Source organism: Sus scrofa, chromosome 16 (genome assembly GCF_000003025.6).
Source record: "Sus scrofa isolate TJ Tabasco breed Duroc chromosome 16, Sscrofa11.1, whole genome shotgun sequence".
NCBI lineage: Eukaryota > Metazoa > Chordata > Mammalia > Artiodactyla > Suidae > Sus > Sus scrofa.
The window spans coordinates 63117813-63145673 of NC_010458.4; the positions used below are offsets into that span (position 1 = coordinate 63117813).

A 27861-nucleotide genomic window follows, 5' to 3' on the forward strand; every position below is an offset into this window, starting at 1 on the left:
TTCTCACTCTGTATGATGTAAATTCGAAGAGGGAAAGACTGTGTTTACCACGTCCCCAGCGTGTTACACTAGCTACTAATTAATACTAATTTTAACTCTTTCTTTCTTTCATTTTTGGCTGCCCAACGACATATGGAGTTCCCTCGCCAGGGATGAGAACCGAGCCACAGCTGCGACCTATGCTGCAGGCAGGATCCTTAACCCACCGCACGGGCTGGGGAAGGAACCCGCTTCGCAGCGCTCCGGCAGAAACGCCGCCGGTGTCTCTGAGCCTCAGCAGGAAAACTTTCACTGCTTTTTTAACTTCAAGCACTTCCGCATTCATTTCGTTGCACTTTGATTTCATTTCGTGAAGCATAAGCTGTTGTCTGTTCTCGGCACTAAAACTTTTGTTTGCATGTTTTGTTTTACGTCGTAAAATTCTGCGACTCAAAAAGAAAAAGAGTTGAAAAAGCACAGGATGTAAAATGAGCTGCTCAGGAGTTCCCGTCATGGCGCAGTGGTTAACGAATCCGACTAGGAACCATGAGGTTGCGGGTTCGGTCCCTGCCCTTGCTCAGTGGGTTAACGATCCGGCGTTGCCGTGAGCTGTGGTGTAGGTTGCAGACGCGGCTCGGATCCCGCGTTGCTGTGGCTCTGGCGTAGGCTGGTGGCTACAGCTCCGATTCGACCCCTAGCCTGGGAACCTCCATATGCCGCGGGAGCGGCCCAAGAAATAGCAACAACAACAACAACAAAAAACAAACAAACAAACAAAAATGAGCTGCTCAATTCTAACCCAAAACTAGAGACCCCCTGTAGAGAGGTAGGTACGGATCGAGATCTCGCGAGACCAGCGTCGTTTGGGTGTCCGAGACCCAGAGTCTTTGGTGCGCATGTGTTAGTCGTCCGGAAGGCGCCGCAGTGGGTGCCGGGAGAGGAAGGAAAGTCAGGAAGTAAACATTGACGCTCCGCTTCCTTCGTGTCCGGCTGTTTTGGGGTCAGCAACTGCGCGACTTCGTGACCAGGTGAGGGATTATTGTGAGAATCTGGGGAAGGGGAGGAGGGTGAAGGTGAAGAACTCAGGGAAGTGAGCTAGAGGCTAATACAGATATCTTTACGGCGTTGACGAACGCCAGGTTGAGGAGAAAATGGGAACAGGGGACCGAAAAGGATGCCGCCGTGCTAGGCCTCATACGTGGTACTTGTGCCCAGTTAGACCAGGACTGTATCTTCAGTGGCATGACATATAGTGCTGGTGTTATATTTCTCTCGGACAGTCCTGCATTGGAGGGTTTTAAGCTTGGGTAGTGGGACATGATATGGTTAAATCTGTTTTAAAAAATAGCACTGCAGTGTGGAGAATTAATTGTAGGGAATCAGAAGAGACTCAAAGGAAAGAGTAATAACGTTGTTGAGAGCAGAAGTAGATGAATTTGAGTGATATTCAGAAGGTGAAAATAATACTTAGTGCTGACAGAGATATGGGTACTAGCTAGAACGTTGTTAAGTGATGGATGATGGTGTCTGTCTTTCATCAAGAGAGGGAACAGTGGAGGAGATTAGATTTCAGAGAGAAGATTAAGATTTGTTGAGTTCAGGGAGTTCCTCTTGTGGCGCAGCGAAACGAATCCGACTAGTATCCATGAGGATTCGGGTTTGATCCCTGGCCTCTATCAGTGGGTTAAGGATCTGGCGTCGCCATGAGGCGTTCTGGTTGCAGACTGAGGAGAGGAAAAAACAAAACAAAACTGTTTGTTGAGTTTAGTTTTCTCTGTGGTATATAAGTGGAGATACTTTGAAGCAAGTAATTGTAATGTACTTATCTGAAGCTCAAATAAAAGGTCTGGAGTAGAGAAATAAATTGGAGAGCCAACAGTTGTGTATTTTGGCTGTTGAAGCCTTGGAAATAGATAAGCTTGTCCTCTGCTGGAGTTAAGAGTGATGAAGAAGGCCCTAGGATTGAGCCTTGTGGAATCCAACATTAAATGACTGTACAGAAATGAATGAACTTGCAAAGGAGACAGGAACCAGTTTGGATCTGGTGTGGCTGCAGCATCGGCTAGCAGCTGCAGCTCTGATTTGAGCCCTAGCCTGAGAACTTCCATATGCCATGGGTAAGGTCCTAAAACACTAATATATATATATTAGTGTGTATATATATACATATATACATATGTGTGTGTATATATATAAAAAGGTATAGAACTAAAAAGTGTCCACAGGACTTAACGCATTGACAGCTTAGTGGTATATCTTTGGAGTGGTGGGAGTGGAAGGTAAATCAGAGTGATTGACGGAGGTAGAAGATGAAGAAATAGATGCAATGAATATAGGTAATCTTTTTTTTTTTTTTTTTTTTTTTTTTCTTGGGCCGCTCCCACGGCATATGGAGGTTCCCAGGCTAGGGGTCCAATCAGAGCTGTAGCCGCCAGCCTACACCAGAGCCACAGCAATGCAGGATCCAAGCCGAGTCTGCAACCTACACCACAGCCCACAGCAATGCCGGATCGTCAACCCACTGAGCAAGGGCAGGGATCGAACCTGCAACCTCATGGTTCCTAGTCGGATTCGTTAACCACTGCACCACGATGGGAACTCCTGAATATAGGTAGTCTTAAAGCATTCAGTCTTTAAGAGGAGCAGAGGTAGGACTCTGTGTACTTGCTAAGGGTTAGTGTGATGGAAAAGTTTGAGACACACACATAGAGAGGACTTCAGGAATATATATGAGAGAAAGAATCTTTATGTATGTCTCTCTCCAGTTGTAAATTAGAGTTGAGAGAAAACAAAAGTATATAGGCACTTTTGTGGAGGGAAAAGAGACCTTTTCCTTACAGACACTATGAAAGAATAAGAACATATGAAACATTTCATACAACCCACAGTATTATTTTTAGAGTGTACTTTTGATAGTCACACTGATGAATTCACAAAGGCCTGGTTTATACTAAGAGATATTTCTTCCTTTTCATAGAGGAGACCGGATAACCATGTCAGCTGCAGCTGTGGATGCAGTTAATGCTACCCCCATGTCGGGGTCCAAAGAAATGAGTTTGGAGGAACCAAAGAAGATGACCCGAGAGGACTGGAGAAAGAAGAAGGAGCTAGAAGAACAGCGAAAATTGGGTAATGCCCCTGCAGAAGTTGATGAAGAAGGAAAGTAAGTAATTTTTTATAAGATCTGTTCATTCAAAATTCAAATTCATGTCTACTTTTTTTTTTTTCATGGTCACACCCATGGCATATGGAAGTTCCCAGGCCAGAAAGTGAAACAGAGCCACAGCTGTGACCTATGCTACAGCTGGGGCGACACCAGATTCTTCAACCCACTGTGCCAGGCCAGGAATCCAGCCCAAGCCTCTGCAGCAACCCGAGCTGATGCAATCTTAATTCACTACACCGCAGCGGGAATGCCTCAAATTCATGTCTACTTAGTTTACCAGTTTCTCATCCCTTGCTTTGACAAGAGGCCATCTCGTTACCACCATTTACATCATTTTTGTTTTTATTTATTTTAGCAATGTGGTACAAGGTTTAGTAATTGAATAATAATGAAGGACTTGTAGTTAATAGCTTTAGTCCTTCTCAGTTCTTTCCATTCCCTGTCCTCCCCTGCACAAATGGCTATGGTTGACCCTTGAACAACACAGGTTTGAGCTGTGCGAGTCCATTTATACTCAAAATTGTTGTCAATGAGTGTGCATTCCACTACTGATTGAGTCTACAGATTCCAGACTGCAGATATGCAGGTCCAAGCTATGCAGCTTGAGCATTCACAGATTTTGTTATCCAAGGCAGGTCCTGGAACCAGTCCCTCACAGATACTAAGGGATGACTTTAGTTATCATTCTGTTTTGAGTTCTTCTGGTTGACCTGCCACATCCCTAATTAATATACGTACACCATTATTATAATTAATTCTAGGCATTATTAGTTAACTTCTTGCTCTGATACAAGATTAATCTCACTAACAAAGGTTCCTATCTTCCTCTCCCTTCATCTCTTCTCCCCCTTCAGTTATATTGCTGTTCTTACTTTCTTTGTTGTAAATTTTTTTGCTCTAATATAAATTGCTTTCTTTATTTTTGTTTTTTATGATATTATAGAGATAACAAGTATATTCTATCTCCCTTCTCTCACTGCAATATTCTTAGATTCTGTATAGGCTGCCTTTGTAATTATAACATCAATTATTTTTCAGCTTCATTCTGTAAAAAAAAAAATTTTTTTTTTTCATTTTATTACAGAGACATCAATCCTCATATCCCTCAGTATATTTCTTCAGTGCCATGGTATATTGATCCATCAAAAAGACCTACCTTAAAGCACCAGAGACCACAGCCAGAGAAACAGAAGCAGTATAGCTCATCTGGAGAATGGTACAAGAGGGGCGTGAAAGAGGTATGTAGGCAACCTGTATGTGTGTGTGTGCATGGGGAAATGGAGATTTTATTTTAAGAACATTAAATGCAATACTATGTAAAACAGAAACAGATTACATAACTTTTTATAAGGTATTAAAATTCACAATACATACTGTTTTAGCTTCTTTATCTTATAATTTTATATTGCTGAAGTCCTTAAACCTTTTATTTATGAAAGTGTGGAGATTCTAACTGATTTTTCCTCTTAACAAATAAATCATTTCAGTAGACAATATACTAATGAGAGCTAAAGTTATTTTAACTTGTTTAGATAGATAAATCATTTTGTTTTTCTTATATCCACTTACAGAATTCCATAACTACTAAGTACCGCAAAGGAGCATGTGAAAACTGTGGAGCCATGACACACAAAAAAAAAGACTGCTTTGAGGTCAGTTCACCTTTGAGAATTCTAGAAACTGTTGTCGAAGAGTCTCTTTCTTTATTCTTGTTAGAGAGTTTAATTTTATTTTTCTAAAATTACCTATATTTAGGAACAAGTTAAATAAAAATTAATTTGAGTGAAATTAGTTTAGCGTCATCGGAATTTTTTTTTTTTTTTGCCTTTTGCACCTGCGGCATATGGAGGTTCCCAGGCTAGGGGTCTAATAAGACCTCTTGCTGCTGGCCTATGCCAGAGTCACAGCAAGCCAGATCCGAGCCGCATCTGCGACCTAAACCACAGCTTATAGCAACGCTGGATCCTTAATGCCCTGAGCAGAGGCCAAGGATCGAACCCGCAACTTCGTGGTTCCTAGTCAGATTTGTTTCTGCTGCACCATGACAGACACTCCGAGTCATCGGAATTTTTTGCTGGAAGAATAACTGATAATTGAATAAATCATAAAGCCCCATGTCTGGTCACACACACTCTATAAAGATTATATGAAATTTTCTTTCGGCTACAGGGATTTAGGAAAAGATTTGATTTTATTCTGTTTTCCAGAGACCTAGACGTGTTGGAGCAAAATTTACAGGTACTAATATAGCTCCAGACGAACATATCCAGCCTCAGCTAATGTTTGACTACGATGGAAAGAGGGATCGGTGGAACGGCTACAATCCAGAAGAACACATGAAAATTGTAGAAGAATATGCCAAAGTTGATCTGGTGAGCACCATTCCCTGCTTTCTTGCTGTGCTTAAAGCATGTACATTTTGCTGTATCTCTAATTTATCAACTCTATTTTTTGAGTTTTCAAGCAGTATAAAAATGATGACATTTTTATCATTGTAATAATAGTAAGCCTAATTGAATAGTGAAGTAATCAGTGTGCTAGCCCTATTTGGCAGCAACTTTTTTTTTTTTTTTTTTAATTCTTGTATTATCCTTTCCTCCCTGACCTAGGTTGCAGAAAATGCTGGAAGGATGAGAGCAGATTAGTGTCCAAAGCTTTTGGCTTTGGGAGTTAGAAACTCTTGACTGTATCTTGCCTCTGGGCCTGTTTTATAGTTGTCTCACATAGCATTTGAGGGTGGTAGAAGGGGATAGAATAACTCACTTCGTGAAACTGAATTTTATTTTAGTTTAACCTCAGTTTTTTGTTGTGATTTTACCTTTTCAGTCTCATTTTTTTAAAAAAAACACACTGCTGCTTTTTTTTTTTTTTAAAGTAGAATTAACATAAATCATGGGATTTTAGGGAGTTCCCTGATGGCCTAGTAGTAGTGGTTAGGACTCTGTCCTTTCATTGCTGAGGCCCAGGTTCAATCCCAGATCTGGAAACTAAGATCCCACATCAAGTTGCCACACGCCACAGCCAAAGATAAATAAATAACTAAAATCATAGGATTCCACATAAAAATCTGAATTTCATCTTTTCTTGCACAATGAAGTATGTGGTAATTCTGAGCCTGCTTGAAAGAGCCAGTCATCTCGAGTCAGGTGGCCCACGCCCCTTGTCAGCAGGGCTTACTCTCTGCAGCTTACCCCTGGTGCTGTCTAACTCAGTTTACATTAATGCCTGGTTCAAAAAGGAGTTGGTCACTCCTATTGTTTAGGAGCCAGAAGTCTAGAGCTGCAAGACATGACCTTGTCCAGTGACCTTCTCTGAAAGCAATAAACTTATTTATTTTATGTACGTAAAAATCAAATGTTCATTTGAATGCTACAAATAAATTTCATGTTTCTTTCTTTCTTAGGCAAAACGAACACTGAAAGCCCAAAAACTCCAAGAAGAATTAGCCTCAGGAAAGTTAGTGGAACAGGCTGTAAGTAATAAAATGATCATTTTTAAAAAATCCAGACTCTTAGTAAACAAAAAATGAAGGTTTAGACAGAAATTCATTTTTTATCTCTCCAGTTAGAAAAGATTTTATGGAGAGAGAAGTGCTGTTGAGGGGAAAGAGTAAAACTGACACAGGGTTCATGAGACTATAAATTGATCCATTCATTTTGGAGAGATTGTATCAGTCAGTTTTCAAAGCACAAGTTAGCAGGTAATTGATGTTAAAAGCCAGTTCTGCCCCTGGCTAGCTACTAGTCCTCAGAAAACTCATTTGCTTCCCTCTGTATCAGCCTCAGTTGATCATCCCTAAAGCAGAGAAACAACACCTACCCTGCAGGAGGCTTAGCATATATATCACAGAGTAAACCCTTGGTTATTGGTAGCTACTGTTGGGATTGTTCTTAATCATTAACAACTCTGGAAAAAGGAAAAAGGCTTGTTACTCTTTTCTAACATATTCTTTGTTGTTGTTTCTTATAAACATAATTTATTTCCCCAATAATTAGCATGCTTAAATGTATGTAAGGCACTGAAGAATTTTGCCCATTTGGATATGACGATTAACTACATAGCCTAGAGCCGTGTCTACTATAGACACTTAGCTCTCAATAGCAAAAAATTATTTAAAAAAAAAACATTTCCAGTTTTGAAGGTTACACATTTTCAGAAAAAAATTAAGAAGAAACATATCCCCTGTTTTAACTGTTAACATTTTGAAGTAGGCCTTTTATTTTTTGTCTTTTTGCCTTTTCTAGGGCCACTCCCGCAGCATATGGAGATTCCCAGGCTAGGAGTCTAATCGGAGCCGTAGCGACCAGCCTGTGCCAGGGCCACAGCAACACAGGATCCAAGCTGCATCAGAGTTTATGGCAACGCTGGATCCTCAACCCACTGAGCAAGGCCAGGGATCGAACCCGCAACCTCATGGTTCCTAGTCGGATTCATTAAGCACTGCACCATGATGGGAACTCCTGAAGTAGGCCTTTTAGTGTCCCAGTCTACCCCCTCACACTATCTCTGAATGTATGTGACTGTAATACATGTTTTTTTTTAATGGATTCATCTTTAGGTACTGATTTATAACCTACTTTTTCAATTAAACGATATACAGTGAGGACTTGTTCTCTGTATCATTAAATGTGCAGTGAGGACTTGTTCTCTGTATCATTAAATGTAGACCTATAACATTTTTATATAAATTTGCATAGTTCAAAGTAAAAATCATTTAAGAGAGATGTACATTGAAAAGTCACCCACCCCAGCCTCTATCCACCTGATTCTAAATCTCACTGTCCCCATAACCTTTTTTATTTTTCTTACAGATTCTTTCAGTTTATTGTGTCAATACAAACAAATACAAATATGTAATCTCATCCCCTTCTCTCCCTCTTTTTTTTAAACCAAAAAAAGTAGCAAAGTATATGTATTTTTCTGCACCTTGGACAGAATTACTTAATGTTGTTCAGTGTTTATTGATTGCAGTAATTTATATAACCAAGTATCTCTTGTTGATTTGGTTTTTTCCCAGTTATTTATATCGTACACAAAACTAGATTCTTATGCATATGTCTTTATATAATACACATATTATTTTGTAGGATAAATTCCTAAAAGTGTAATTGTTAATGCACCGAATATGTGTTTGTAAAATTTGATGACTTATCACTTAGGTACCATTCAGAAAGGCTGTACAAATTTATACTTCTACCAATATTCCCTCTCCCCCTCTCTCTCTTTATATATATACATATAGAGAGAGAGACATGCATGTTTCCACATCCCCCCACTAATGCCGTAAGGTATTCTTTCTAACCTTTGAAGCCTTTTTAAAGAGATATGAGGAGGTACTGAGCAACTTGCTTTGGGCATTTTGTGCAGTTAGAGAATATCCTGACCCGTGGCTAATGAAGAAAAATTGTCTCAGGCAAGGATTTCACACTCACCTTAAATCACAATATATTATCCACCTGAGTAGATTTCTTCATTGCCCAGATTCTACGAAGGCTGCTTTTGCTCTAAAGATACTTATTACATAACCCTGGTAAGTTTTCTTTTTGGCCTTAGTAGGAAAATAGTGAAGTTCATCTGTGGCGCAGCAGGTTAAGGATCTAGAGTTGCCACCACAACTGTGGCACAGGCTACAAGTGTGTCATGGGTTCGAACCCTGCCCTGGGAACCTCCACATGCTGCAGGCGAGGCCAAAAAAAAAAAAGAAAAAAGAAAAATAGTGAAGTTTAATGAAAATGTTGTGTCTGAAGATGCACACATATGAAATGAATGTTTATCAAGTATATTGATAAGCTTTATTTTTCTGTTATATTTGTATGATTTATAATCCTATCAGTGATAATTTTGGATTCGTAGACAGTCTAATAAAATTAACCATTCACAATGACATACTTGTATTTAAAACTTAACGTGCTTGCTACAAGTGAAAAATGAGAATTTGTTCGGTTAAATTTAAGTTATATTATTTTAACTAGGAATTAAAGTGTCAAATAATCATTTGATTCAGTGGAATAAAATTACAAGTTTCCTTTTTTTTTTTTTTTTTTTTGTGATTCAGAATTCTCCAAAACACCAGTGGGGAGAAGAGGAACCAAATTCTCAAACGGTAGTAAATATATGCCCTATCTGGGCATAGATGACATTTTTAAAATTTTGATGCCTAATAATAATAATAATATATAATTCATAATAATAATAGGTTTAAAGAACAAAATGAGTAAGGGTTTAGTTAAAGGGAAAATAAGAATTAGCTGTTGCTCCTTTTTTCTTAAAAATTTTTCCCCTTTCCTTTCTCTTCCAGGAAAAAGATCATAATAGTGAAGATGAAGATGAAGATAAATATGCAGATGATATTGACATGCCTGGACAGAATTTTGACTCTAAGAGACGAATTACTGTCCGGAATCTCAGAATTCGAGAAGATATAGCAAAAGTAAGCCTTGCCAACTTAATGTACATATTCAAAAAATATTGGTCTTCCTAGCCTAAATTTTGTCTACTCATATGGTACCTGTATAGTGTATGGGTAATACAGTCAGTCTTTCCAAGGGTAGGTAACATTCTGGGGTTTTCCAGATAGGCGCGCACGAAAACACACACACGCACACACACACTAAACTGACTCCTGCTACTAGTCTGCACACACACACACACACACACACACACACTAAACTGACTCCTGCTACTAGTCTGCTGAAATCTTCTTTGATGGAAGTAAACATTAATGAAATCTTTATTTTTAAATGTTTATTATAGTTTATTTACAATGTCCTGTCAAATTTTGCTGTACAGCAACATTAATGCAATCTTAAAACATTTTTCTCCTTCTAGTATTTGCGGAATTTAGATCCAAATTCTGCTTACTATGATCCCAAAACTAGAGCAATGAGAGAGAATCCCTATGCCAATGCAGGAAAGAATCCAGATGAGTAAGTATCAAGGTGGATGTATAGATTTCAACATAGGGGATGGGAGTTTTTATTCATAATATGCAATCTGGGAGTTCCCGTTGTGGCTCAGCAGGTTAAGGACCTGACATTGACTCTGTGAGGATCCAGGTCGATCCCTGGTCTCACTCAGTGAGTTAAGGATCCATCATGGCGGTAAGGTGCAGTATAGGTTGCAGATGGACCTCCGATCCAGTGTTGCCATGGCTCTGACTTAGGCCAGCAGCTGCAGCTCTGATTCGACCCCTGGCCCAGGAACTTCCATGTGCCACAGATGTGGCTGTGAAAAGAATAACAAAACAAAATAAAAAACACTGCAGTCTGAAATTAGAAGAAGCATCTTGGAGTTCCCGTTGTAGATCAGCATGTTTCCTAACCCAGCTAGTATCCATGAGGATACAGGTTTGATCCCTGGCCTCACTCAGTGGGGTAAGGATCCAGCATTGCCATGAGCTATGTTGTAGGTCATACAACAGCTATGGCTGTAGTGTAGGCTGGCAGCTGCAGTGCTGATTCGACCCCTAGCCTGGGAACTTACATATGCCACAGGTGCAGCCCTAAAAAACAAAAAAATAAAAATAAAATTGAAAATAAAATTCTTTTTTAAATGAGCATTTTCGCATCACCTTATGATCAGGGTCAGAAAGAATTTTTTTAAGTCAATCTCTGAAATAATTTTTTTAAATTTGTGTTTACAGAGTGAGCTATGCAGGGGATAACTTTGTTAGATACACAGGCGATACCATATCAATGGCTCAGACACAATGTAAGTGTTTCCTTTATGTCAAGATATTTCATATTGGCTCATAATAAATTTGGGTGCATTTTTTAATGCTTGTTTTCAAGAAGCATGCAATAAATGCAATTGACAACTCATTAAGATGTTTTAAATTACTCTAGTGTTTGCTTGGGAAGCCTATGACAAAGGGTCTGAAGTGCATTTGCAAGCCGATCCTACAAAACTAGAGCTGTTGTATAAGTCCTTCAAAGTCAAGAAAGAAGACTTCAAAGAACAGCAGAAAGAAAGCATCCTGGAAAAGGTAATTTTGACCACGTTGCTAAAGAAAAACATTTCTTAATGAGAAATTGCCAGTTAATAGCATTTGATTTACATTTGGCACATAATACACAGTTCCATCAGGATTAGTCCTTTCCTTCCATTGACTTAATCAATTGGTATATAATGTTTGTATAGTTATGTCAGTGAGCTTTTTTTGTTTTTGTTATTTTTTTTAACTCAGTGAATTTTATTACATTTATAGTTGTACAACAGTCATCACAACCCAGTTTTGTGTCTCACTATTTGACAAACTTCACTTAGCATGATAATTTGAGTCCATCCATGTTGCTGCAAATGCCATTATTTCTTTCCTTTTAATGGCTGAGTGATATTCCATTGTGTATATATGTACCACATTTTCTTTATATACTCCTCTGTCAGTGGACATTTAGGTTGTTTCCATGTCTTGGCTATTGTATATCATGCTACAATGAACATTGGAGTACATGGATCTTTTCGAGTCATGGTTTTCTCTGGATAGATGCCCAGGAGTGGGATTGCTGGATTAAATGGTAATTCTCTTCTTTTGCAGCAAAACAAACCACTTCAAAACTAAAAAGTATTTCTTACTTCTCACCATTTTGTTAGGTTAGTTGGGTCTCCTGGTCTGGGCCTGCCCATCTGAAGCAAAACGATCTAGAATGTCCTCACTCTGCTTTCCAGCAATTAGCAGGCCTCATCTGTCCTGAGAAGGCCTCAGTTAAAACAGCTCATCTCTGCCAGACATGGGCTCTCCTCCTCTGATAAGCTGGCCCAGTTTCTTTATATGGCATTCTTAGGATACCAGAGATAGCAACAAAAAGTAGCACAGCCAGGCCCAGATTAGGGGATGGAGCGGCAGAGTCATGTGGCAAATGGGCATGCACACAGGTTAAGACGGATTTTATAGCCATTTTGTAATCAACCACACTCCACAGATGAATAGCAACTGAGACATCTTTTATTCACCTATGAAAATTTGGTGTGGGTTTTTTTTTTTTCACTTTTTCAAAGTGTTTTGCATAAGAAAGCCCATGAGGAATATCCCACCCATCTTTCTGATTGGAAATAAAGCTTTCAGCAGAGAATTTGAATGCAAATATTTGTAAAAGTTACTTAATAATGTTCAATGTCCTTTTAGTATGGTGGCCAGGAACACTTGGATGCCCCTCCAGCCGAACTGCTTTTAGCTCAGACTGAAGACTATGTGGAGTACTCAAGACATGGGACGGTCATCAAAGGACAGGAGCGGGCTGTTGCCTGCTCCAAGTATGAGGAGGATGTGAAGATCAACAATCATACGGTATCTGTTGAACCAGAACCAGTTTTGTGTTCTTCTTAGCATTTTGCTCTGGACTGTATATTTTTTGTTTGAACCTCATTAGTAAATTATTGCAGTATTTTGTTTTTTTACATTTTAACTTTAATGTTTCTTAAATGCAATTTTTAAAAATTACATTCCACTTACAGTTAGGAGAAAATATTGACTATATTCCCCATGTTGTACAATACATCTTTGTGGCCTTATACCCAATAATTTGTGCCTCCCACTCTCCCACCTCTATATTGCCCCTTTCCCCCACAGAGGGATAGGGAAGTGATAACCACTATTATGTCTTTCTCTGTCTTATTTCACTTGACATAATGCCCTCCAAGTCCATCCATGTTGCTGCAGATGACAAAAATTCATTTTTTATGGCTGAGTAGTATTCCATTATATATGTGTGTGTGTGTGTGTGTGTATACCACTTTACACAGTCATTTTCTTTACACACTCATCTATTGATGGACACTTAGGTTGCGTTTACATCTTGGCATTTGTAAATAATGCCACTGTGAACAGTGGGGTACATATGTCTTTTCAAATTAGTGTTTTTGGGGTTTTTTGGATATATACCCAGGAGTGGAATTGCTGGGTCATATGGTAGTTCTATTTTTAGTTTTCTGAGAAAACTCCGTATTATTATTTTCCACAGTAGCTGCACCAATTGCTGTTTTATGAAATTTTCTCAAGATGCAAAATACTATTACATCCACTCATATATCCACCATCTAGATTCATTTTTTTTTTTTTTTTACAGATTGCCATATATGCTTTGTCTAGGGGAGTGTGTGTGTATAACTACACATTTTTTTCACTGAAACATTTGGAAATTTACAGATGATATGACATTTCATTAATAAATATTGTATCATCTATCCTAAAATTAAGATTGTTCTCCTATATATTATCATTATCACACTTCAGAAAATTGACATTAATGCCTCATTATCACTTAACCTCTAGTCCTTAATCACATTTTTCAAAATATAACCAAAAATGCTTTTAAATAGCTGTTGGTGATTTTTTGGTTGGGGGAGGGATTGTATGTATATGTATGTGACACAGAATTCAATCAGTTTACAGTTTATTTTGATTGTTATTTGGTTATTGTTATCTTTTTTCCTAGCATGTATTTCCCTTTTCATGATAGCAACTATTTAACAGATCATGCCATTTATCTTGTAAACTGTCTCATATTCTGTATTTGACTGGTTCCTAGTGATATCATATAACTTATTCCTTATTCCCTGCATTTCCTATAAATAAGATCAGAAATAAAGGCTTGGTTAGATATAAGTTAAATATTTTGAAAGAAACAGTTCACACATGATGCAGTATATATCATATTGCATCACATCATAAAGCATATAATTTGCTGTACAAGTGTAGTTTGAAGTACCCAAACTGCACTTGTCTAAGTATCAAAAAACATAACTAGGAGTTCCCGTCATGGCGCAGTTGTTAACGAATCCGACTAGGAACCATGAGGTTTCAGGTTCAGTCCCTGCCCTTGCATAGTGGATTAATGATTTGGCGTTGCCGTGAGCTGTGGTGTAGGTTGCAGATGTGGCTCGGATCCGGCATTGCTGTGGCTCTGGCATAGGCCGGTGGCTGCAGCTCCAATTCAACCCCTAGCCTGGGAACCTCCATATGCCGCGTGAGCGGCCCAAGAAATAGCAAAAAAAAGACCAAAAAAAAAACCGTAACTACTTATAGGAGCCAGGCCAGTAATCGTGTATGAGCGAAATGAATGAGCCAGGCAAGTTTTACACACTGGAGAACACAAGACCTGTCTGATAGGCCCATGCGCTGGTCAGCAACAGCCAGTTATTGACAAGTGGGAATGTGGGCCCAGAATTTTCCAATCCTTCTAAATTTTTCAAGAAGTCAGTTATCCTAAATTTAAAGTTTTTGGGGGAGTAGAATGTAAAACCATTGTGACCACAACCTCTGTTAGCTAGCCTTAGAATCCCTGTAATTTTCCTTCTTTTATCAACAGTATATAAGAGATCCCAGTTTCAGGTTCCTTTTTAAATAACCTCCTCTCTCTTTTTCTGTAGCATATCTGGGGATCTTATTGGAAAGATGGCCGATGGGGATACAAATGCTGTCACTCATTTTTCAAGTATTCCTATTGTACTGGAGAAGCTGGGAAAGAGATTGCTGTAAGTCATTGTCCTCTATTTCCTAAAAGTGAAAAACAGCCAAAGCTCTTAAGTCAAAATCTGTATGAAAAAATCTTTTTATGTTTTAAATGTTAAGCTTTTCTTAGATCATTGGTAACTGTTGACACAAGTTAGATTACACATATTTTTCCACAGAATTCAGAGGAATGTATTATGAATGATACAACTGGAGAAGAATCTGTGAAGAAACCTCAAACCCTCATGGAGGTAAGTCCATGATCAATTGTCCTCAAATTTTTTTTTTTTTTGGACAACACTTGCAGTGTGTGGAAGTTCCTAGGCTAGGAATCAAACCTGTGCTACAGTAGTGACCTGAGCCTCTGCAGTGACAACGCCAGATCCTTAACCAGCTGTGCCACAAGGGAACTCCCATCCTAAATTTTTACGTGTTGGAGGGAGGACTTTAAAACTGGAACTAGGAGTTCCCGTTGTGGCGCAGTGGTTAACGAATCCGACTAGGAACCATGAGGTTGCGGGTTCGGTCCCTGCCCTTGCTCAGTGGATTAACGATCCCGCGTTGCCGTGAGCTGTGGTGTAGGTTGCAGACGCGGCTCGGATCCTGCGTTGCTGTGGCTCTGGCGTAGGCTGGTGGCTACAGTTCCGATTTGACCCCTAGCCTGGGAACCTCCATATGCCACGGGAGCGGCCGAAGAAATGGCAAAAAAAAAGACAAAAAAATAAAAAAAATAAAATAAAACTGGAACTAGAGCTTTGTTTTTGCATTAATAACACTATTTCAATTCTCCGTGTCAGATGCATCAGGAAAAACTAAAAGAGGAGAAAAAGAAGAAAAAAAAGAAGAAGAGGAAACATAGAAAGAGCAGTTCAGAGAGCGATGATGAAGAAAAGAAACATGAAAAATTGAAAAAGGTACTTTGTAAAGGCTAAATAGTACAAGTGACTCAGTATTCTTTATTTGTAAGGACCTTAGAAAATTGTCAAGTCCTCTTCCCAGGCTCATTTTTAAAATGAGCAAATGAGCCCCAACCTTGGAAAAGTTGCTGACGTCACCTATCAGGTCTAGAAAATCAACAGAGACTTTGTGTGACTTGGCGTGCCTGCTTCTTGAACTATTTGTTAAGTGTCACTAATGCACAGAAGAAAAGTGCTTGGTATAGCTGTTACTTTAGAGCTATTGACATGTTGCCCAGAGAAAGTTGTCTTCTAGCTCTATAATTCGTGTCAGCAAGTCTGTCTTGAGAAAATTCAGAATTGCATCAGTTGCCAGCTTCTGTCAGTAAAATGTACATCAGTTTTTGTTGTTAAATAAAATTTCTTTAACATTGAAAATGTCATGGAATGTTTTGTGCTTTATGAAAATATATGAGTCAAATAGTGATTAGTTGTAGCTTGATAGCAAAAGGGCTGACTGCCAAGCTCTTTCAGGCAATCTAGGTTTTTGATGTAGTAATTCATAGTCAGTGGGGTCTTTTGGTACTCTGCCACCTTTGAACAAAAGAGATCTGATGAAGAGTCATGGTCCTCATGTCTTTCTTCTCACTGCAGGCACTGAATGCAGAGGAGGCCCGCCTTCTTCATGTCAAGGAGATCATGCAGATCGATGAGAGGAAGCGGCCTTACAACAGCGTATATGAAACTCGGGAACCCACTGAAGAGGAAATGGAGGCCTACAGAATGAAACGTCAGAGGCCAGATGACCCCATGGCCTCCTTCCTTGGACAGTAATAACTGGTCACAGACAGTCACCCAAGATAGACACTGCTGATATATTCTCTCAGATTCTTGCTGATGATTATTGATGGGAAAATCCATATCGATTCTTCTTGCTGCCTGGCTTTAATAAAGCATCCAGAAGTCTCATAGAAAATTCATTCCTTTCCATACTGAAGAAACAAGAAGAAATAAGCAGGACATTAGGGGCAGAGTAAGGTTTTATTTCCAATTTTATATTTGTGAGGTGGAAAGAAGTCTTGGCTCTCCACCTATCACACATATTTTTGTAATATTTATTAAGTTTCAGACTTTTATTTCCTCAATTTTTATGGCCATTTATCTTGTCTTAGCACTCATTTAGAGGGCAATTAATTACTCTTTCTCTAATTACTTTCTCAGAACAAGGGCTTCATTTTTTTTAAATTAGTAGTAACTATAATTGTAGTTATATAGTAATCATTTGTTTTCACCTTCTTAAATTTTTCTGATTTGAAAGTACTACTCCTTTCTTGAGCTTTGGGTTACTTGAATAACTTTATCCGTGATGTCAATCTGTAGTAATAATTGTTTTCCACTTGTAGTAATAATTGTTTTCCACTTGGTTATAAATTTTTTTTCATTCTTAAATTTTGTTGCGGTTATAAAATTTTGATTTTCAAAGTATTTCCTTGAATCTTACATTCAAGGAAGTGTAAGCCTTTGAATGAGAAAAACAAAACTGTATTATCACTCTTGAATCAGTGTAGACTGATCAGTACTAGGTCTTTTACCGTTCTGGAAGTGAGTGTTTAGACACAGAAATCCTTTCCTTTATCACAGAGGATATGGTTTGTGATACTCTTTGTTGTTTTCATTGTGAATGCCTTTATAAAACAATCATGAATATTGGATATTTTAAAATATTGTAGAATATTTGTTGTATGTAATCTTTATAAGCAACAGGTGTCTTGTAAAATTTGCAAAAAAACATAAGCTGAAGTTGAAGGTTTCTTCAAAGAATAAGTTCAGCTTTTGGGACTGTTAGTAACTGAGACTGCCACAACTCTTAGGCTTCTACTAAGAACACTGCTAAATAATACAGTAACAGTGGCATCGTTGAAAACAGCCTGTTTAAAACCCCTAACATAAGGACACTGACTTTTCATAGTTCACTTGTTTTTCTCAACTACCATACCACTAGAATATTGCGTTAAATGATCATCTCAGAAATATGGAGTTCACATCATGGCATGGCAGAAACAAATCTGACTAGGAACCATGAGGTTGCAGGTTCAATCCCTGGCCTCGCTCAGTGGGTTAAGGATCCGGCGTTTCTGTGAGCTGCAGTGTAGGTCAAAGGCGAGACTCGGATCTGATGTGGCTGTGACTGTAGTGTAGGCCAGCAACTGTAGCTCCTATTTGACCCCTAGCCTAGGAACCCCCATATGCTGCAGATGCGGCCCTGAAAAAAACAAGAAAAAGTGCTGGTGGGAGTGTAACTGAATCAGTTTGTCAAATACAATGAATATACATGCTGTCTAGTCTAATGCAGTATGAAATTAAAACAGCAATGCAAATAGGTCTAATTCTTAATCTACCTTAAGAATCTCAAAAATTTGTTTTCGGAGTTACCATTGTGGCTCAGCAGATTAAGAACCCAACTAGTATCTGTGAGGATTCAGGTTCAATCCCTGGCTTTGCTCAGTAAGTTAAGGATCTGACACTGCCGCAAGCTGCAGCTCAGATCTGGCATTGCTGTGGGTGTGGTGCAGGCCAGCAGCTGCAACTCTGATTTGAGCCCTAGCCTGGGAACTTCCATTTAATGCAGGTGTGGCCCTAAGAAAAAAAGGAAAATTTGTTTTCATATTCCTACTTTAACAATAGGATAGTCAACATAAAGCCATATTGGTGTCTATTTTATATTTCATTTACCCTTTGTTAATAAAGATGTATACTTCAGAAAACTGCAAGTGGCTTGTAGCATATTTTCAAATACTTGGCAGAAAGTGATTTATAGGGCTGGTGGGAGCCTGGGTTAGCTTTTGTGCATTTGATTTAGGAAACTTCAGGACACTTTCAACTCAAGAAAAATGTGTCACCTAACATTTCTGGACTTTTTTTTTTAGGGCCAAACCTATGGCACATGGAAATTCCCAGGCTAGGAGTAGAATCAGAGCTGTAGCTGCAGGCCTACGCAACAGCCATAGCAACTCGGGATCCGAGCTGCATCTTCGACTTAGACCACAGCTCACAGCAATGCGGGATCCCCAGCCCCACAGATTGAGGTCAGGGATCAAACCTGCATCCTCATGGATACTAGTTGGATTTGTTTCCACTGTGTCACAATGGGAATTCCAACATTTCTGGGCTTCTGTTCCATCTTCTGTGAAACCTAATTTACTCTGATTTTAGGAAGAATTCTATAACATTTGAAATCATGTCGTAGTTCTGTTTCATTCTGGAAAAAAGGTAACATCTTGAACATTACTGAAGATAAGAGGTGTGATTTTATTATCTCAATAATTACCTTTTGAATGCTGGAACTTTGGGCTGGAACTTTTTTTCTTTTTCTTTTTTTTCTTCACAGGGCCGCACCTGCAACATAGGGAAGTTCACAGACTAGGGGTCAAATCGGAGCTGCTGCTGCCAACCTATGCCACAACCATGGCGATGCCACATCTGAGCGAGATATGTGGCCTATGCTGCAGCTTGCACCAATGCCGGCTCCTTAACCCACTCAGCAAGGCCAGAGATCAAACCTGAATCCTCATGGATACTAGTCAGGTTCTTAACCCACTGAGCCACAACAGTAACTCCTGTAATTTTCATGTGTTATCTCTTCAAAAGAATTTCATGGGGTGAGTAATGGATAACAGCCATATTTTATAGTTAGCTAAGGACTTAATAACTCCAGGTAACTTGCTCAAGTCCTATCAGTTAAAAGTGTTGGTGCCAGTACATAAAGCCAAGTCTCTGACTCTAAAGCCCACTCCTTTCTCTTGCATTTAAAGCCCAGGTTTCTGGACCAGGAAGGCTGCTCTTTTGCAATTTCTCTCACTGACAGAAACCTTAGATAGCCTCTCAATCTTTTTATCAGGTTCACCCTCAATACTTGAAAATGATGCACCAGAAGTTCCCATCATGGCTCAGTGGTTAACGAATCCGACTAGGAACCATGAGGTTTCAGGTTCAATCCCTGGCCTTGATCAGTGGGTTAAGGATCTGGTGTTGCCGTGAGCTGTGGTGTAGGTCGCAGACGTGGCTCGGATCCTGCATTGCTGTGGCTCTGGTGTAGGCCGAAGGCTATGGCTAGGATTAGACCCCTAGCCTGGGAACCTCCATATGCTGAGGGGAGCGGCCCTAGAAAAGGCAAAAAGACAAAAAAAAAAAAAAGAAAGAAAATGATGCATCTCTCCTACATTCTTTGACACTTTCCCTTCCCCCACTTTTGCAGGATGCTTCTCACAAGCTTATATAAAAAATAAATAGAATGTGATTTCATTAAATACCCTCAAAATAGGAAAGAGTAGGTTGGTTTGTTTTGCCATTTTCTAGTTTACAGCTTGGGGTTTTTCTCTGAAGTCTATCATGCATTTATATCTTTAAGAGCCTGTAATCTAAGAATTTTAAATAAATCTTTTGGCGTCCCCGCCATGGCACAATGGATTAAGAACCCTACTGCAGCAGCTCAGGAGGGTTTGATCCCCAGCCCTGCACAGTGTTATTGGATCTGGTGTTGCCACAGCTGCAGCTAGCTGGAGTCACAGCTGTGGCTTGGATTCAATACCTGTCCCAGGAACTAACATATGCTGCAGGTGCGGGCTTTAAAATTTTTAAACAATCTTTTCTCCTATGATTCTTAGCAAATTCATCCACACGCTCTAATTTGTGGGAAGAGGGCAACACGTGTGGGCAAGAGGACTCATCCTCTACCATTAGCATCTTAATGGCATTTACAACTTGTCCCATTTGCCTGAATGTTTAATTTGGGAGTGGAATGAGCTTCCTTCTCTTTTACCTCATTTATTACACATAGGAAATGGTTAATTACTGGAGTTTATAATCTCCAAGCCCAAACCCTGACACAATATAAAGTTTCATTTCTAGTGCTCTGAATGTTAAAAGGTAGAACTATATGGACGTCCAGTGTCTTCCATCTCTGAGACTCTACAATTCATCCTTTTTGGCCGACACAATAAGCAAAAAATTTCCAGCGCCACTAGTCTGAAAAGCGGGCCAGCGCGCATGCTCCTTAGTCAAGTCAGCGGTGCCTTCAGCCTTTTGCCATCGCGCCTGCGTGCCGGGATGCACCTCGCCCAGTGTGCGGGCGGGAAGCCACCCGGAGAACCCGGATGGAACCCAGCGCGGCTGGAGCTGAGGAGACTGCGGGCGCTCCTGCCTCACCGCGCTCCGCAAGTTCCTGCTCCGGGGTCGGACCCAAGGCGCCACCGCTGGTTTCAACGCCCCGAGGCTGGGCCCCAGCCTGAGTCGAGAGCGAATTGGAGCCTGAGACAGGCGCCTAAAAGCCCGAGCATCCCTTGGGCCTGCGCCTCTGGCTCCGAGACGGCGGGCAGAGACCAAGCAGTCTTCTTCCCGCGCCGCCAGCATACTTAACTCGCCCGGGCCGCCTCCTAAACGCTCCGTCCTTAATAATACACAACAGGTCCTACTAGTTACAAGGTGGTGTTCTTTACATGCATGCTCACAATTAAACCTCCCAACAATCCTATAAGGTAGGTACTATTGTCATCCCCAGTTGAGGGATTGAAGCCTGGACAGGTACCCAGCCTCTAAGTGACAAAGCCAGGATCCCAGGCGTTCGTTTGCTTCTGCAGAGTATGCTCAGCGACTGCATTCCTGTCGCTTCTCTCCCGGCTGTTGCTTTTAACTGTAAGAGGTAATGAGTCAATCCTCTGCCTCCCTGACACCCGCACCAACTATGGACCGGCATAGGCGGTGGCCAGGTATAATAAGTTGGACTGTATTTGGTTTGGAGTTTTAGGTTTACAACTGTACTTTGGTATTGTCACTGCTGATATTGATGTTTTAGCCTTCCCCACATTATTTCGGTTCTGTGAATGTTCACTTGTAACTGGTTTTTCTCTCAGTTGTACTTTTTCATGTGTACCTTTCATAAACTTGCAAAATACTCTTGTTAAATCTGGTCTTTCATTCTGCATCTTCAGAAAGCTCTCAACGAACTCTCCAATGAATCATTCTAAAATCAAATTATGTCTATCTCAATAAGATAATCCTTTTCATTTTACTGTTTATTATGGAAATTTTCCAGTGTACATAGAAACTAGTGAGAATGTGTACCCATTATCCACCTTCAGCAGTTACCAGTTCAAGGCCAATCCTAGTCTATTTCCACCCCATTATGTGTGTGTGTGTGTGTGTGTGTGTGTGTTCAGTTCAGTATTTCAAAGGAAATCCCAGACATCTTATTTCACTTGTAAATAATTAAGACTGTACCTCTAATAAAAAAAGACCTTATTTTTAACACAACCCATACCATTATTACACTGTTTCAATTAACAATAATTACTTAATAAGATGATGCTTTTTTAATGTTTACCTATTTTAGGATATTGTGATTGCTAAATACCACAAAGGAGCAAGTGAAAATTGTAAGGTTCTAAAACACAAGCAAGCCTCTTGGGCGGTAAGTTCATCTCTGAGGATCTTGAAAATTCTTTCTACCTATTCTCCTTTTTCAAGGGGGATGGAGAAGAATACTAGAAATGACTGTTTCTAAAAATTCTTTTGTTCCAAGCAGATAACTCTTCAGTCAAAATATACTTGAGTAGCATAGTCAGAGTGTATAAGAATGTACTCTTAACTCATCCTATGATTTCTAATGAGACTAAAGTAAAGCTTTTTCCTTTACTCCTTCTGCCCCCCAAATACATGTAACAGAATACAGAAGTATAAGCATTTTTATGTTCATGTCATAATTTTATCATTATTAATTAGGAGAGGTTCAGTTGGCCTATAGTCTCATCTCTTGCCCAAAGAAAGCTTGAGATCAACTCCGAACTTCAAATTGTCTTGACTGGCAGACATCTTCCAATGTTAAACTGACTGACAACAACCATATGGCAGATCAACTTAAACTGACTGACAACAACCATATGGCAGATCAACTTAGTAGTTACATAGAGATACATTTTACAACTAGTTATTCTTGGCAGAGTCACTAGAAAACTTTTAATATTCATGGCTTACTTACTGTGATTTTTTTAATGGCCAAATTGAGCATTTGGATTTAAATGTACCCCATCACATCATTTAAGCCATGTTATGTGGCATAGAACTTTGGAGACTTTGGGGATCGCTTATTTATCTGGCAGATAGAATTGTTTTCTAAGGTATATTTGGCCCTATCTATGGTTTATACTTTTGCTCATTGCTCAGAGAAAAAGAAAAAAAGGTATGGCTTTCTTTTTAGGCCTCTCAACTTTCATAGGAAGTTGTCATCAACTCAGAAAACATAAATGCCTATTAAATCATTTAGACTGTTTACTTAGCAACCTAGAATATCTGCAAGCTAGGGATTGCCAGAGGGTATGTTTCATTCCTCGGAATCTGCCTACATATTAGGATGTGTATCAGAATCACCTGGACGACTTTATTTTGGGTTCTTTGGTCCTACTTCTGGAGATGATGATTTATTAGTTCTAAGGTAATATAGGGACATGTATACTTTCAACAGAGTTCCCAGTGATTTTATGGGCATCTCTTGTTAAAGGTAACTGCTCTAGGTACTGTTCATAAGAATTATCTAAAATGCTTATTTAGAATACAGATTTTGGTTTCCTACTCTAGAGCTAGAGAATCAGAATCTCAAGTTGGGACCCAGGAATCTGGATTTTGGTAAGAGACTTAGATGATTCCTCCATTTACTACACCAGAAAACCACTGCCTCCTACATCCTGTTCTACGGTAATTGAGGGTGTTCTTTTAGACGAGAGAAATTTTTCTGAAGTCTAAGGTATCAGTAATAAGAATAGTTGTGTTTCTCCTGAGCAACTTGTTTTGCTTTTTCTACATGGACAGTGTGAATCATGAACTGATAGTGTGTATCCTACTCTTACGTCAAGGGTAGCTTAGTCACACCTGTTTGAAATTCTCTGCTTCAGTTGGAAACAAAGCTATTCGAGGATCAAGAGTTTCAAATCTGTTTAATCCTTAAGTCTATGTATATACAAAAGTTGCTGAAAGTAGATCTTAAGTTTTTATCACAAGAAACATAATTGTGACTTTGTGTAGTGATGACAGTCAACTAGACATTGTACTCATTTTGCAGTATATACATAGAGCAAATAATTGTGTTGTACACCTGAAACTAATATAATGTGGTATGTCAATTAAATCTCCAAAAAACCTTTTTAAAAAAGAATTGGATCTCTTGAAAGAAAAAGTACCAATATAGTTATAACAGGAGTTATTAGAAATTTGTTGGTGATATTTTATGGTTTAGTATTGCTTCTGTTTGTTAATCAGGGGCCAGCAGATAATCTTTAATGTTGAAACCATAAAATTTCTTAATCCAGCCCTGCTCACCACAGAAACAGCACCTCCCTCTGGCCTTGGTATCAACTGTGGATACTAAAATATTAGTGTATAATTACATCCATGTATATATCATAATGTGAACACATGGAACTAGCTGATAAAACCATGGATCCTAGCAGAGAAGGAAACTAACAGGCCTAAGAAGAAACCTGTGATAGGAGGAACAAATGTGTTAGTTAGGGCCAAGGTGGCCATGGTCAGGTGTGTTCACTGCTGAACAATTAAACTTTGTAGAAAAAGAAACTTTGTGGGAGTTCCCGTTGTGGCTCAGCAGTTAATGCATCTGACTAGCATCCATGAGGATGCAGATCTGATCCCTGTCCTTGTTCAGTGAGTTAAGAATCCAGTGTTGCTGTGAGCCGTGGTGTAGGTTGCAGATGCAGCTCGAATCCTGCATTGCTGTGGCTGTGGTGTAGGCCACCGGCTACAGCTCCGATTGGACCCCTACCCTGGGAACCTCCATATGCCATGAGTGTGGCCCTAGAAAGCAAAAATAAAGAAAAAAGAAACTTTGTGAAGCACAAAAAATGTAAGTGCCTCTTTGCTATGTTAAATTGCATATGTGTATATAATTTTTTAAGTTCAGTAATAACTCTTTATGTGTATTTAAAAAATAATTTTAAAAAAGCTAGCCACCATATCAAAATCTGCCCTTCCTTAAAATATTTAGTAAATTACTCCCTTCTCTGTTCACTAGATCATAACTGGGGGTGTGCATACCTCCTTGGCACAGGATGGAAGGAATGGGTGGTGGTGAGATGCCTTTTCTGGGGATACAAAATAAACCTGATTTGTTTGGAACATACATCACTGAAAACAAATATAAGCTTTAACTTCAGCTCCCCAATAGAGGACTTATAGGTGTTCACAATTTGCATAAACCCAGATCTCCCATATGTAACTTGCTGGCAAGTTAGTTATTCCAGGGCTTTAGCTGTGAGTTGCTAAATTTAAGTTGGACTGTCATGCTGTCATGGCTTACTTTGGACTGACGTGTTACAGTTTATTTCTTGATATGTACATAAATGACAGGATGGTATATGGTGTGACTTTGTTTTAATTCAGTTAGCCACTGATTCTTAATGTCTGGGTTCTGTTTTACTCCCAAAGCAAAAATCTGCGACATCTCTGGAATACTACCTGAGAGTGTTGGGGTGCCATGTCGAAGAAACGCAAATGGGATGATGACTATGTTCGTTACTGGTTCACCTGTACGACAGAGGTTGATGGAACTCAGCGCCCACAGTGTGTGTTGTGTAACTCAGTATTTTCAAATGCTGATCTCCGACCATCAAAATTATCTGACCATTTCAACAGACGGCATGGTGGTGTAGGTGGGCACGATCTCAACAGCCTGAAACATGTGCCAGCACCATCTGATCAGAGTGAAACCCTAAAAGCATTTGGAGTTGCATCTCAGGAGGATGCCTTACTTCAGGCATCATATCAGTTTGCATATTTATGTGCCAAGGAGAAGAATCCTCATACAATAGCTGAAAAACTAGTGAAACCTTGTGCGTTGGAAATAGCACAAATAGTTTTGGGACCAGATGCACAAAAGAAACTTCAGCAGGTACCCTTATCAGATGATGTGATCCATTCTAGAATTGAGGAAATGAGCCAGGATATCTTACAGCAAATTCTAGAAGATATCAAAGCCAGTCCTCTTAAAGTGGGTATCCAACTTGCTGAGACAACAGACATGGATGACTGCAGTCGGCTAATGGCATTTGTTCGATACATAAAAGAAAGAGAGATCATAGAAGAGTTCCTGTTCTGTGAACCATTGCAGTTAACAATGAAAGGAAAAGATGTGTTCTGTCTAGTCAGAGACTTCTTTTTGAAGCATAAGATATCACTTGATGTGTGTGGCTCTGTTTGTACTGACGGTGCCTCTTCTATGCTAGGAGAAAATTCAGAATTTGCTGCTTGTGTGAAAAAAGAGGTACCTCATATCGTGATCACACATTGTTTGTTGAACCCTCATGAACTTGTCACAAAGACACTGCCTTCAAAACTAAAGGATGCTCTTTTTACTGTGGTGAAGGTAATAAATTTTATCAAAGGGCGAGCTCCAAATCATCGCCTGTTTCAGGCTTTTTTTGAAGAAATTGGAATAGAGTATAGTGTTCTCCTTTTCCATACTGAAATGAGGTGGCTTTCCCGAGGCCAAATACTTACTCATATTTTTGAAATGTATGAAGAAATAAATCAGTTTCTTCACCACCAAAGCAGCAATTTAGTTGATGGCTTTGAAAATAAAGACTTTAAAATTCACCTAGCATACCTGGCAGATTTATTCAAACACCTAAATGAACTTGGTGCATCTATGCAGAGGACTGGGATGAACACAGTATCAGCTAGAGAGAAGTTATCTGCTTTTGTTAGGAAGTTTCCATTTTGGCTTAAGCGCATTGAAAAAAGAAATTTTACCAATTTTCCTTTTCTTGAAGAAATCATTGTTTCAGATAATGAAGCATTATGCATTGCAGCTGAAATAACACTGCACCTGCAACAGTTGAGCAGCTCCTTCCACGAATATTTCTCTGTTGGAGATCTTGATGAGGCAAGTAAATGGATACTGGATCCATTTCTTTTTAATCTGGACTTTGTTGATGATGGTTATTTAATGAAAAATGACCTTGCTGAATTACGAGCTAGTGGCCAAATCCTAATGGAATTTGAGACAATGAAGCTTGAGGATTTCTGGTGTGCTCAATTCACAGTGTTTCCAAGCCTGTCAAAAACCGCTCTAGAAATCCTTATACCATTTGCAACTACATACCTTTGTGAGCTGGGATTTTCTTCACTTTTACATTTTAAAACAAAGTCCAGAAGCTGCTTGAATATGAGTGATGACATCCGTGTGGCTATTTCAAAAAAAGTTCCTCGTTTCTCAGACATCATCGAACAAAAACTCCAGCTACAGCAGAAATCAGTGTAAGCTGGCAGACTTTTTTTTTTTTTTTTTTTTTTTTTTTGACTGCAGCATGCAGCAGCTGGATGTGGGATCACAGTTCTGAAACCAGGAATTGAACCTGAGCCACAGGGGTGAAAGCTCAGAATCCTAACCACCAGACCACCAGGGAACTCCCTGATAGACTTTTTAAATGTATTGTTTTTAATATATTCTCAATTCCATTATAAAATTAATTTTTTCCTTTTATATTTATGATATACCAAATCCTATGTTAAAAGTTTAGCATCTGTAACTTAATTTTCACATGAGGCATGGGAAAATATGTTTTGAGAATGAACACAGCAGCAGAAAATTAAGTACCACTGAGACACAGCATTTTTCTAAGTATCTGTTTCACTTGTTGATGTGATTCCATAAAAACGACACCCAAGCACTAGAATATCCAAGCTAAATGGTACAGTAGGCCACGAATAGAGCCAAGAGAACAAGAGAAAACCTCCCAGAACGTGCACCTTCATGTTAAAGGTCAAAAGATGAAATGACAGACTGAGTCCTCCCAAATCCTTGAGGCTTGTTTTGGGGAGGTTAATGAAATCAGAAAAGGATTATGAAATGTTATAGTGAGAGAAGGGATGATTCCAATTTATGTAGGATTTTTTTTTTTTTTTTTTTTTTTTTTTTTTTTTTTTTTTTTTTTGGTCTTTTCGCCATTTCTTGGGCTGCTCCTGCGGCATATGGAGGTTCTCAGGCTAGGGGTCCAATCGGAGCCACAGCTGCCGGCCTACACCAGAGCCACAGCAATGCAGGATCCGAGCTTCATCTGCAACCTACACCACAGCTCACGGCAACGCCGGATCCTTAACCCCCTGAGCAAGGCCAGGGATCCAAATCCGCAACCTCATGGTTCCTAGTCGGATTCGTTAACCACTGTGCCACGGCAGGAACTCCTGTAGGATTTATTTTTAAACGTATTCTTTGGGGTCAGTCTCACAATGTCCACTCCTCTACCTCTCAGACTCTAAATTCCATGACATTAATAAATATTCTAATAACCTGTTAGTTGGTCTTTGTC

At 39.4% G+C, this 27861-nt stretch overlaps 1 protein-coding gene and 1 long non-coding RNA gene across 2 annotated transcripts in view; one reads left to right on the forward strand and one right to left on the reverse strand.

Moving 5' to 3' along the window:
- On the forward strand, positions 614 to 27843 carry SLU7 (SLU7 homolog, splicing factor). The gene is made up of 16 exons (XM_003134093.4): positions 614 to 1007; positions 2957 to 3142; positions 4230 to 4383; positions 4717 to 4797; positions 5353 to 5517; positions 6549 to 6617; positions 9201 to 9248; positions 9444 to 9575; positions 9974 to 10071; positions 10788 to 10855; positions 10990 to 11129; positions 12270 to 12431; positions 14513 to 14617; positions 14774 to 14845; positions 15392 to 15508; positions 16145 to 27843. The coding sequence occupies exons 2-16, from the start codon at positions 2973 to 2975 to the stop codon at positions 16322 to 16324; spliced, it is 1761 nt and encodes a 586-aa protein (XP_003134141.1). The 5' UTR covers positions 614 to 1007; positions 2957 to 2972; the 3' UTR covers positions 16325 to 27843.
- Positions 15531 to 27861, reverse strand: part of LOC102168193 — a 48786-nt gene continuing 36455 nt past the window's right edge. The window contains exons 3-4 of the long non-coding RNA XR_001301904.2: positions 18819 to 18886; positions 15531 to 16482 (exon numbers count right to left, since the gene is read on the reverse strand). This is a non-coding gene — a long non-coding RNA (uncharacterized LOC102168193). The remainder of the gene's footprint in view (positions 16483 to 18818; positions 18887 to 27861) is intronic.

Excerpts from the sequence above, each read along its gene's own strand:
- SLU7 (XM_003134093.4), top strand. The coding sequence starts at position 2,973 with ATGTCAGCTGCAGCTGTGGATGCAGTTAATGCTACCCCCATGTCGGGG. Across the intron at positions 4,798-5,352 it reads AAAAAAAAGACTGCTTTGAG|AGACCTAGACGTGTTGGAGC; the intron begins GTCAGTTCACCT and ends TCTGTTTTCCAG. Across the intron at positions 14,618-14,773 it reads AAGCTGGGAAAGAGATTGCT|AATTCAGAGGAATGTATTAT; the intron begins GTAAGTCATTGT and ends ATTTTTCCACAG.